General features: G+C 43.2%; 1 protein-coding gene across 2 annotated transcripts; it reads left to right on the forward strand.

Moving 5' to 3' along the window:
- The first annotated feature begins 1,191 nt into the window (after positions 1-1,191).
- On the forward strand, positions 1,192-11,725 carry LOC123971082. Of its 2 annotated transcripts, none has more exons than XM_046049671.1 (2): positions 1,192-9,158; positions 9,249-11,725. In XM_046049671.1, the coding sequence occupies exons 1-2, from the start codon at positions 1,341-1,343 to the stop codon at positions 11,055-11,057; spliced, it is 9,627 nt and encodes a 3,208-aa protein (XP_045905627.1). In that variant the 5' UTR covers positions 1,192-1,340; the 3' UTR covers positions 11,058-11,725. The 2 variants fall into 2 exon arrangements, with proteins under 2 accessions (XP_045905627.1, XP_045905635.1); XM_046049679.1 differs by having other exon boundaries at positions 1,192-3,655; positions 4,169-11,725.
- Positions 11,726-12,252: the final 527 nt, after the last annotated feature.

Consider the following 12,252-nt stretch of genomic DNA (forward strand, 5'->3'; position numbering starts at 1 on the left):
AGACAGATCACAAACTATAAACCCAAAGTCCTCCACTCAATAAACGATTCTCGCCTGGCAAACGAGCTGAACCAGTTCTACTGCCGCTTTGACAGACACCATCCCCCCTGACCCCTCCGCTCAACTTCAGCCTCAGGCCCCTTCCACACTACTACGTTTTAGTTTACAAACGGAGAATTAAAACGAATTCGATCTCCGTCCACACCAGCGGACAAGCTCTCCCAGTTGAATGTGCCTGACTCCACCTGCAGGTGGATCACAGTCTTCCTGACGGACAGGAAGCAGCATGTGAAGCTGGGAAAACATCTCATCAGCACCGGATGCCCTCAAGGCTGCGTTCTGTCCTCCCTTCTCTTCTCACTGTAAACCGACAGCTGCACCTCAACAACACCGACAGTCACCAGTCTGTCAAGCTCCTGAACTTTGCAGACGACCCCACCCTCATTGGGCTCATCAGATGTGGGGATTGCTGCAATCTTCCTTCTCTTCTGGATCTGTACGCCTCCAGGGCTCTGAGGCGAGCAGGAAAGATTGCAGCTGACCCCTCCCACCCCGGACACAAACTGTTTCAGACCCTCCCCTCTGGCAGAAGACTGTGGTCCATCAGGACCCAAACCTCTCGCCACAAAAACAATTTCTTCCCATCTGCAGCTAACCTCATCAACAAGACGCGGGTCCCCCACTGACACTCCCCTCTTGCAAACGATACAAATGTCTCTGCACATGTAAATACTGTTTCATCTTGTGTTGGGCTCAGACCTGGCACGTTGCACATATTTGTTGTTGATGTTGTTTTATATTTTTATGTTGTCAGTTTATATATTTATATGTACACAACGTTGTTCTTCTATTCCATATTTATTTATTTCTACATTTATTTATGTACCTGTACCTTCACAGCAAATTCCTTGTATGTGTAAAACACTAGTTGGCAATAAAGCTCCTTCTTCTGATTCTGATGTTTGTGGATTGTCTGCTGTGGGTTACATATGTGGAAGTCCGATTAAAAACTTCCATAGATAGGAACTAGCCGTTGCCTAGACAGCCGAGGACAACAGATATTCTGGTCTTGAGTCTTAGATACAGGCTGTTTCCCCTTTGAATTTAAGACATGTAACCTAATTTGAATGTGACTGAGGTAAGCTTACTGTTTTCTAAAACGTGTTTGTATTTGATTATTCTCCACAGAAGTCCAGCCGCTGTTCGTGAGTAGAGAAGAGGTTCCCCCCGAGCAGCAGGAGTCGAGTCCCAGTCTGCCAGTACCTCATACAGACGAAAAACGTTTCATATGCTCAGTTTGTGACACAACTTTTCAATCGAAAGGAGATGTTGTGAAGCACATGACAGTCCATACAGGAGAGAAGCAATATAGCTGCAGTGTTTGTGACAGTGTATTCACTGGTCCTCTTCATCTTAAAAACCATCCGTGTGTGGGCCGTCGGTCCTTGCAGCTTCATCAAAGCCTAACTAAACAGATGGACACAGAAGCTGATGGAAAGGACTGTGGAGGACCAGAACCAGTCAGGAACACCTATTCAGATAGACATTTACAACCAGATAGTCATGACAAGACTTCACACTTCTCTGAACCTGAGACTGATTTGGAGGAGAGCAGGGAACCTCAGTCAGGTTCAAGCCCTCTTCACAATAACATTGAATGTAACACTGGTGAGAAACCATTTAGCTGCACTGAGTGTGGTAAACTATTCCTCAGAAACACAGATCTGAAGAGACACATGAACACTCATACAGGAAATAAAACATTTAGTTGTTCAGTTTGCAGTAAAAACTTTAGTCATAGCGAAAGTCTGACACAACACATGTCTCTCCATGTGGAAGAAAATGGATACATTTGCAGTGTTTGTGGCAAAACATTGACTTCGTGGCCGCAGTTAGTAAACCATCGATGTGTTCAGCGGTTCTCATCGCTTCAAAGACTTACTAAACAGAAGAATGCAGGAGCAAAGGGAGAGGACTGTGGAGGACCACAATTAGCCAGGAACTCTGATACAGTTGGACGTGTACAACCAGATATTCATGACCAGACTTCACACACAGAACCTGAAACTGATAATACTGATAACACTCTGCAAAACCGTAAAGTACCTGGATGTGATCGGGAATGTAATACTGGAAAAACAGCAACTAGCTCCTCTGAATGTGCTACAAGCTCTGGCCCCAAGGAAACCCAAACAAGAGGGAAGCCATTTAGTTGGTCAGTTTGCAGTACAGAACTTTGTCAAAAGGAAAGTCTGACACTCCCCATGGTAGAGAAACGATACTGGTGCAAGGTTTGTGGCGAAAGCTTTACTTTGTCGAAGATCAAGTACCATCAGTGTGTTGGGCGTCAGTCCTCGCACCTTCACCAAAGCCAAACTGAAGAGAACAGAGATGTAGAGCTTCTGAAAACAGAAGTTGATGGAGAGGACTGTGGAGGACCAGAACCAGTCAGGAACTTGAATCCCGATGGACATCTACAACCAGATACTCATGACAAGACTTCACACACTGAACCTGAAACTGATAATACTGGTGATTGGGAGGAGGCCAGTGAACCTCAATCAGGTTCAAACCCTCTGCAAGACAGTGAAGTACCTGGAAATGATCAGGACTGTAGAACTGGAAAAACATCAAGGAGCTCCTCCAAATGTGCTTCAAGCTCTGGTCACAAGAGACATCTGCAGGAACACAATTATACCGTAGCAGGAGATGGACCATTTAGTTGCTCAGTTTGCAGTAAAAACTTTAACCAAAGGGAAAGTCTGACACAACACATGTTACTCCATGTGGGAGAAAAACGATACTGGTGCAGTGTTTGTGACGAAAGCTTTACTTGGTCCATACTCAAGTACCATCAGTGTGCTGGTCGTCAGTCCTCGCACCTTCACCAAAGCCAAACTGAACAGAACAGAGATGCAGAGCTTGTGAAAACAGAAGCTGATGGAGAGGACTGTGGAGTACCAGGACCATTCAGGAACTCCGATACAGAGGGACATTTACAACCAGCGACTGATGACAAGACTTCACACTTATCTGAACTTGGAACTGATTTGAACGAGACCAGTGAACCTCAGTCAGGTTTAAATCATGTGCAAAACAATGAAATACCTGGAAGTGGTCAGGAATGTAATACTGATAAAACATCAACTAGATCTTCTGAATGTGCTTCAAGCTCTGACCACAAGAGACATCTGCAGGAACACAATTATACCCTAACAGGAGATGGACCATTTAGTTGCTCAGTTTGCAGTAAAAACTTAAGTGGAAGGGAAAGTCTGACACAACACATGTCACTCCATGTGGGAGAAAAACGATACTGGTGCAGTGTTTGTGACGAAAGCTTTACTTGGTCCATACTCAAGTACCATCAGTGTGCTGGTCGTCAGTCCTCGCACCTTCACCAAAGCCAAACTGAACAGAACAGAGATGCAGAGCTTGTGAAAACAGAAGCTGATGGAGAGGACTGTGGAGTACCAGGACCATTCAGGAACTCCGATACAGAGGGACATTTACAACCAGCGACTGATGACAAGACTTCACACTTATCTGAACTTGGAACTGATTTGAACGAGACCAGTGAACCTCAGTCAGGTTTAAATCATGTGCAAAACAATGAAATACCTGGAAGTGGTCAGGAATGTAATACTGATAAAACATCAACTAGATCTTCTGAATGTGCTTCAAGCTCTGACCACAAGAGACATCTGCAGGAACACAATTATACCCTAACAGGAGATGGACCATTTAGTTGCTCAGTTTGCAGTAAAAACTTAAGTGGAAGGGAAAGTCTGACACAACACATGTCACTCCATGTGGGAGAAAAACGATACTGGTGCAGTGTTTGTGACGAAAGCTTTACTTGGTCCATACTCAAGTACCATCAGTGTGCTGGTCGTCAGTCCTCGCACCTTCACCAAAGCCAAACTGAACAGAACAGAGATGCAGAGCTTGTGAAAACAGAAGCTGATGGAGAGGACTGTGGAGTACCAGGACCATTCAGGAACTCCGATACAGAGGGACATTTACAACCAGCGACTGATGACAAGACTTCACACTTATCTGAACTTGGAACTGATTTGAACGAGACCAGTGAACCTCAGTCGGGTTTAAATCATGTGCAAAACAATGAAATACCTGGAAGTGGTCAGGAATGTAATACTGATAAAACATCAACTAGATTTTCTGAATGTGCTTCAAGCTCTGACCACAAGGAAACCCAAACGGCAAAGAAACAATTTAGTTCAGTTTTCAGAACAAAATTTGCTCAAAGGAAAAGTCTTACACTGCCCATGATAGGTAAACAATACAGCTGCAGTGTTTGCGACAAAAGCTTTACTTGGTGGTCCCAGCTCAAAAACCATCAGTGTGTTGGACCTCAGTCCTCACGGCTTCATCAAAGACTAACTGAACAGATGGAAACGGAAGCTGATGTAGAGGACTGTGGAGGACCAGAACTAGCCAGGAACTCAGATCCAGATAGAGATTTAGAACTAAATGCTGATGACAAGACTGAAAACTCTTCTCATACCGAAACAGATAGAAATTGTGATTGGGAGGAGACCAGGGAACCTCCGTCAGGTTCAAACCCTCTGCCCAGGGAAGTACCTGTAAGGGACGTGGAATGTAAAACTAGAAAAACATCCAGGAGCTCCACATGGGCTACAAGCTCTAGCCTTAAGGGACGTCTGCAGAAACACAATGGACTACAAAAAGATGAGAAACCATTTAGCTGCTCAGTTTGTGGTAAAAGATACACCTTGAAGAGCTCCTTAACGCGTCATATGATACTTCATTCAGAAGAAAAAGGCTTCAGCTGCTCAGTTTGTAAAAACACTTTTCTATGTAGAGAAGATGTGGTGAGACACAAGAAAATTCACACAAGGAAGAAGAAACAATACAGCTGCAGTGTTTGTGGCAAAAGATTCACCAGGCCATCCCAGCTCAAAAACCATCAGTGTGTTGGTCGTCAGTCCTCACAGGTTCATCAAGGACAAATAGAAGAGAACAGAGATGTACAGCTTTTGAAAACAAAAGCTGATGGAGAAGACTGTGGAGGACCAGAACCAGCCAGGAACTCGCATCCAGATAGACATTTACAACCAGATACTGATGACAAGACTGAAAACTCTTCTGATCCTGAAACTGATGACAGTTGTGATTGGGAGGAGACCAGGGAATCTCAGTCAGGTTCAAACTCTCTGCAAAAACATGAAGTACCTGGACGTGACCAGGAATGTAGTACTGGAACAACATCAAGGAGCACCTCTGAATGTGCTGCAAACTCTGGCCACAAGGGACGTCTGCAGAAACACAATGGATGCCAAAAAGGAGAGAAACCATTCAGCTGCTCAGTTTGTGGTAAAAGATACACCTTGAAGAGCTCCTTAACGCGTCATATGATACTTCATTCAGAAGAAAAAGGCTTCAGCTGCTCAGTTTGTAAAAACACTTTTCTATGTAGAGAAGATGTGGTGAGACACAAGAAAATTCACACAAGGAAGAAGAAACAATACAGCTGCAGTGTTTGTGGCAAAAGATTCACCAGGCCATCCCAGCTCAAAAACCATCAGTGTGTTGGTCGTCAGTCCTCACAGGTTCATCAAGGACAAATAGAAGAGAACAGAGATGTACAGCTTTTGAAAACAAAAGCTGATGGAGAAGACTGTGGAGGACCAGAACCAGCCAGGAACTCGCATCCAGATAGACATTTACAACCAGATACTGATGACAAGACTGAAAACTCTTCTGATCCTGAAACTGATGACAGTTGTGATTGGGAGGAGACCAGGGAATCTCAGTCAGGTTCAAACTCTCTGCAAAAACATGAAGTACCTGGACGTGACCAGGAATGTAGTACTGGAACAACATCAAGGAGCACCTCTGAATGTGCTGCAAACTCTGGCCACAAGGGACGTCTGCAGAAACACAATGGATGCCAAAAAGGAGAGAAACCATTCAGCTGCTCAGTTTGTGGTAAAAGATACACCTTGAAGAGCTCCTTAACGCGTCATATGATACTTCATTCAGAAGAAAAAGGCTTCAGCTGCTCAGTTTGTAAAAACACTTTTCTATGTAGAGAAGATGTGGTGAGACACAAGAAAATTCACAAAAGGAAGAAGAAACAATACAGCTGCAGTGTTTGTGGCAAAAGATTCACCAGGCCATCCCAGCTCAAAAACCATCAGTGTGTTGGTCGTCAGTCCACACAGGTTCATCAAAGACAAATAAAAGATAACAGAGATGCAGAGCTTGTGAAAACAAAAGCTGATGGAGAGGTCTGTGGAGGACCAGAACCAGCCAGGAACTCGGATCCAGATAGACCTTCACATTCAGCTGCTGATGACAAGATGTTACCCGCATCTGAACCCCGGACCAGTTGGGAAGGAGAGACGCTTCGAGGGCTGGAGGAGGCTGATATCATCAAGTTCCCATTTAGTCCTGTCTCTGTGAAGAGTGAAGAAGACGATGAAGAGAAACCTCAGTCCCCACAGCTTCATCAAAGACTCACTGAACAGATGGAAACAGAAACTGATGGAGAGGACTGTGGAGGACCAGAACCAGCCAGGAACTCGGATCCAGATAGACCTTCACATTCAGCTGCTGATGACAAGACTGAAAACTCTTCTGATCCTGAAACTGATGACAGTTGTGACTGGGAGGAGACCAGGGAACCTCAGTCAGGTTCAAACTCTCTGCAAAAACATGAAGTACCTGGACGTGACCAGGAATGTAGTACTGGAACAACATCAAGGAGCACCTCTGAATGTGCTGCAAACTCTGGCCACAAGGGACGTCTGCAGAAACACAATGGATGCCAAAAAGGAGAGAAACCATTCAGCTGCTCAGTTTGTGGTAAAAGATACACCTTGAAGAGCTCCTTAACGCGTCATATGATACTTCATTCAGAAGAAAAAGTTTTCAGCTGCTCCGTTTGTAAAAACACTTTTCTATGCAGAGAAGAGTTTAAGAAGCACATGAAAATTCACAAAAGGAAGAAGAAACAATACAGCTGCAGTGTTTGTGGCAAAAGATTCTCCAGGCGGTCCCAGTTTAAAAAACATCAGTGTGTTGGTCGTCAGTCCTCACAGGTTCATCAAGGCCAAACTGAAGAGACCAGAGATGAGGAGCTTGTGAAAACAGAAGCTGGTGGAGAGGTCTGTGGAGGACTGGAGCCAGCGAGGAACTCTGATACAGATCTAAAACCATCGACAAATGACAAGACTTCACCCTTCTCTGGACCTAGGACTGATTTGGAGGAGAACAGGGAACCTCAGTCAGGTTCAAACCCTGTGCAAAATAATACTCAATGCAACACTGGTAAGAAACCATTTAGCTGCGCAGAGTGTGGGAAACTGTTTCGCAAAAAATCTAAAATGAAGACGCACATGAAAAATCACACAAGAGATGAACTATTTAGTTGTTCAGTTTGCAGTAAAGTATTTAATCGGAGGATACATCTGAAAGAACACAAGGCAACCCACACAAAGGATTACAACTGCAGTGTTTGTGGCAAAAGATTCACCAGGCGGTCCAAGTTTATAAAACATCAGTGTGTTGACCGTCAGTCCTCACAGCTTCATCAAGGCCTACCAGAAGAGAACAGAGATGAGGAGCTTGTGAAAGCAGAAGCTGGTGGAGAGGACTGTGGAGGACTGGAGCCAGCGAGGAACTCGGATACAGATTTACAATCATCGACAAATGACAAGACTTCACCCTTCTCTGGACCTAGGACTGATTTGGAGGAGACCAGGGAACCTCAGTCAGGTTCAAACCCTGTGCAAAACAATACTCAATGCAACACTGGTAAGAAACCATTTAGCTGCGCAGAGTGTGGGAAACTGTTTTGCAAAAAATCTAAAATGAAGACGCACATGAAAAATCACACAAGAGATGAACTATTTAGTTGTTCAGTTTGCAGTAAAGTATTTAATCGGAGGATACATCTGAAAGAACACAAGGCAACCCACACAAAGGATTACAACTGCAGTGTTTGTGGCAAAAGATTCACCAGGCGGTCCAAGTTTATAAAACATCAGTGTGTTGACCGTCAGTCCTCACAGCTTCATCAAGGCCTACCAGAAGAGAACAGAGATGAGGAGCTTGTGAAAGCAGAAGCTGGTGGAGAGGACTGTGGAGGACTGGAGCCAGCGAGGAACTCGGATACAGATTTACAATCATCGACAAATGACAAGACTTCACCCTTCTCTGGACCTAGGACTGATTTGGAGGAGACCAGGGAACCTCAGTCAGGTTCAAACCCTGTGCAAAACAATACTCAATGCAACACTGGTAAGAAACCATTTAGCTGCGCAGAGTGTGGGAAACTGTTTTGCAAAAAATCTAAAATGAAGACGCACATGAAAAATCACACAAGAGATGAACTATTTAGTTGTTCAGTTTGCAGTAAAGTATTTAATCGGAGGATACATCTGAAAGAACACAAGGCAACCCACACAAAGGATTACAACTGCAGTGTTTGTGGCAAAAGATTCACCAGGCGGTCCAAGTTTATAAAACATCAGTGTGTTGACCGTCAGTCCTCACAGCTTCATCAAGGCCTACCAGAAGAGAACAGAGATGAGGAGCTTGTGCAAGCAGAAGCTGGTGGAGAGGACTGTGGAGGACTGGAGCCAGCGAGGAACTTGAACAAAGAGGGACATTTACAACCAGCGACTGATGACAAGACTTCACAGTTCTCTGAACCTAAGGCTGATTTGGAGGAGACCAGGGAGCCTCAGTCAGGTTCAAACCCTCTGCAAAGCAATGAAGTACCTCTGCAGGAACACATTGGACTTCAAACACCAGAGCTCCCACACATAAAAGAGAAGTCCAGCCCCAGCATGGACCAGGAGGACCCACCAGAGCGCCCGCTCATTAAAGAGGAACAGGATGAACTCTGGACCAGTCAGGAGGGAAAGCAGCTTCAAGAGCATCAAAGACTAACTGAGCACATGGAAACAAAAACTGATGGAGAGGGCTGTGGAGGACCAGAACCAGCCAGGAACTCCGATCCAGATGGACATTTTCAACCTGAGGTTGATGACAAGATGTCCCACTCTGAACCTAAGACTGATGACAGTTGTGATTGGGAGGAGACCAGGGAGCCTCAGTCAGGTTCAAAGCCTTCACAAAACAATGAAGTACCTGTAAGTGATCAGGAATGTAGTACTGTAAAAACATCAAGTAGCTCCTCTGAATGTGCAACAAGCTCTGGCCACAAACCCAATGAAGTACCTGTAAGTGATCAGGAATGTAGTACTGTAAAAACATCAAGTAGCTCCTCTGAATGTGCTACAAGCTCTGGCCACAAACCCAATGATGTACCTGTAAGTGATCAGGAATGTACTACTGTAAAAACATCAAGTAGCTCCTCTGAATGTGCTACAAGCTCTGGCCACAAACCCAATGATGTACCTGTAAGTGATCAGGAATGTACTACTGTAAAAACATCAAGTAGCTCCTCTGAATGTGCTACAAGCTCTGGCCACAAACCCAATGATGTACCTGTAAGTGATCAGGAATGTACTACTGTAAAAACATCAAGTAGCTCCTCTGAATGTGCTACAAGCTCTGGCCACAAACCCAATGATGTACCTGTAAGTGATCAGGAATGTACTACTGTAAAAACATCAAGTAGCTCCTCTGAATGTGCTACAAGCTCTGGCCACAAACCCAATGATGTACCTGTAAGTGATCAGGAATGTACTACTGTAAAAACATCAAGTAGCTCCTCTGAATGTGCTACAAGCTCTGGCCACAAACCCAATGATGTACCTGTAAGTGATCAGGAATGTACTACTGTAAAAACATCAAGTAGCTCCTCTGAATGTGCTACAAGCTCTGGCCACAAACCCAATGATGTACCTGTAAGTGATCAGGAATGTAGTACTGTAAAAACACCAAGTAGCTCCTCTGAATGTGCTACAAGCTCTGGCCACAAACCCAATGATGTACCTGTAAGTGATCAGGAATGTAGTACTGTAAAAACACCAAGTAGCTCCTCTGAATGTGCTACAAGCTCTGGCCACAAACCCAATGATGTACCTGTAAGTGATCAGGAATGTAGTACTGTAAAAACACCAAGTAGCTCCTCTGAATGTGCTACAAGCTCTGGCCACAAACCCAATGATGTACCTGTAAGTGATCAGGAATGTAGTACTGTAAAAACACCAAGTAGCTCCTCTGAATGTGCTACAAGCTCTGGCCACAAACCCAATGATGTACCTGTAAGTGATCAGGAATGTAGTACTGTAAAAACACCAAGTAGCTCCTCTGAATGTGCTACAAGCTCTGGCCACAAACCCAATGATGTACCTGTAAGTGATCAGGAATGTAGTACTGTAAAAACACCAAGTAGCTCCTCTGAATGTGCTACAAGCTCTGGCCACAAACCCAATGATGTACCTGTAAGTGATCAGGAATGTAGTACTGTAAAAACACCAAGTAGCTCCTCTGAATGTGCTACAAGCTCTGGCCACAAACCCAATGATGTACCTGTAAGTGATCAGGAATGTAGTACTGTAAAAACACCAAGTAGCTCCTCTGAATGTGCTACAAGCTCTGGCCACAAACCCAATGATGTACCTGTAAGTGATCAGGAATGTAGTACTGTAAAAACACCAAGTAGCTCCTCTGAATGTGCTACAAGCTCTGGCCACAAACCCAATGATGTACCTGTAAGTGATCAGGAATGTAGTACTGTAAAAACACCAAGTAGCTCCTCTGAATGTGCAACAAGCTCTGGCCGCAAGGGACGTCTGCAGAAACAGAATAAAGTCCAACAAGAGATGCCATTTACTTGCTCAGTTTGTGGTAAGGGATACTTAGGGAAGAACTCCTTAACGGGACATATGAGAATTCATCGAGAAGTAAAAGATTTCAGCTGCTCAGATTGTGATAAAAAGTTTCATTCAAGAAACAGTCTGTCCAAACACAAGAAAAACGACCACGCTGGGGAGATGCCGTTTACTTGTTATATCTGTGGTAAAAGATTCGTACTACAGAAACAGCTGAGTCGACACATGAATGTAGGGCTGCATTTAACAGTTCTTTCTTAATTAATAAATCAGAAGACTGTTTGTTATTACTCAATTAAAGTTGGAGTAGGTGCCAATTCAGAAAATATGTTTTCATGATCTGTTAGCTGTCCGTTCTGTGTGCGTGCTTAAACAATATCTGGCGTTTGTTTTCAAAGTGGGAAACCACCGCACATGTTCTGTGTCAGTAACGTTAACACGAGGGTTTCATGACCGTCGCAGTCTGTCAGGGTCTTCCTGACGCTTTAGTTCTATACTTCAGACTGAAGATTTTTTTTCCTCTTTCAGCTCTGTGAACATATTTACTTTGACAAGTTAGTGCAACTCTTTCAGGATAAAGATTCATTTTGAAATTATATATTTTTTTAAACATATTTTACTAGACATTTTCGCAGCTTCAACATGTCTTCAGTGGTTTTTAAACAGTGTTTGTTAATAATTCATTTTCTGTTGATTTATGACATGAATCCATTGTAAACATTTGAAGTTTCTGATTAAAATGTGTAATGCTGTAATGACTGTGTTGAACTATCATTTGGAAAACCAGATAGTTATGGAAATTAAGTCATTTATAGATCATCTGTAGCAGTAACTGTAAATGATCCAAATGCAACGTATGAAAGTGAGTAATGGCTGCTAAATTATGGCAACATAGTGACATGTAATATAATTTAATTGATTTTAAGTACTACAATTTTGAGTGAAAAGTATTAATTTAATTTAACTAAATAAAGTACGTGATAATAAAAGCAACGGTTATTATCGATTATTGCAAGTAATAAGTAAGTCATCCTAAATCAATTTCACAAAAAGAGTGATTTATATTTACTAAATATCTGGGTAAAAATTATTTTAATTCATTAATAAACACATTGTTGCTTAATTCAACACATTTACACGGCTATAGGGTAGTGTGGGATAAGACGCCCCCCTATGCTCAATGTCTATTTGTCTAATATTTTATAGGGTTTTTTGTATCTTGGAGATGGCCATGCTTAGGTTAACATAATATAAAGTAAAATAAATGCCTACAGTTGAGAAATTGTTTAGAATTTAATCAAATGTAAATTTTAGGAGAATGGCATTTTCACAGCTAGTGGGGAAAGATGGTATTTCTCAGTCTTACTCAGGTTGCTGGAACTTCATTAGCAGAACGTCTGAGGTCAAATATGTGCATGTTAGCTAGAAATGACGATCAACCATAAAGGGGAACGGG

Source organism: Micropterus dolomieu, linkage group LG01, assembly GCF_021292245.1.
Source record: "Micropterus dolomieu isolate WLL.071019.BEF.003 ecotype Adirondacks linkage group LG01, ASM2129224v1, whole genome shotgun sequence".
Lineage (NCBI taxonomy): Eukaryota > Metazoa > Chordata > Actinopteri > Centrarchiformes > Centrarchidae > Micropterus > Micropterus dolomieu.

Bases quoted from the DNA above. Each gene is read 5' to 3' on its own strand.
- LOC123971082 (XM_046049671.1), top strand. From the start codon at position 1,341: ATGACAGTCCATACAGGAGAGAAGCAATATAGCTGCAGTGTTTGTGAC. The intron at 9,159-9,248 runs GAATGTAGTACT...GTAAGTGATCAG, and splicing joins AAGTACCTGTAAGTGATCAG to GAATGTAGTACTGTAAAAAC.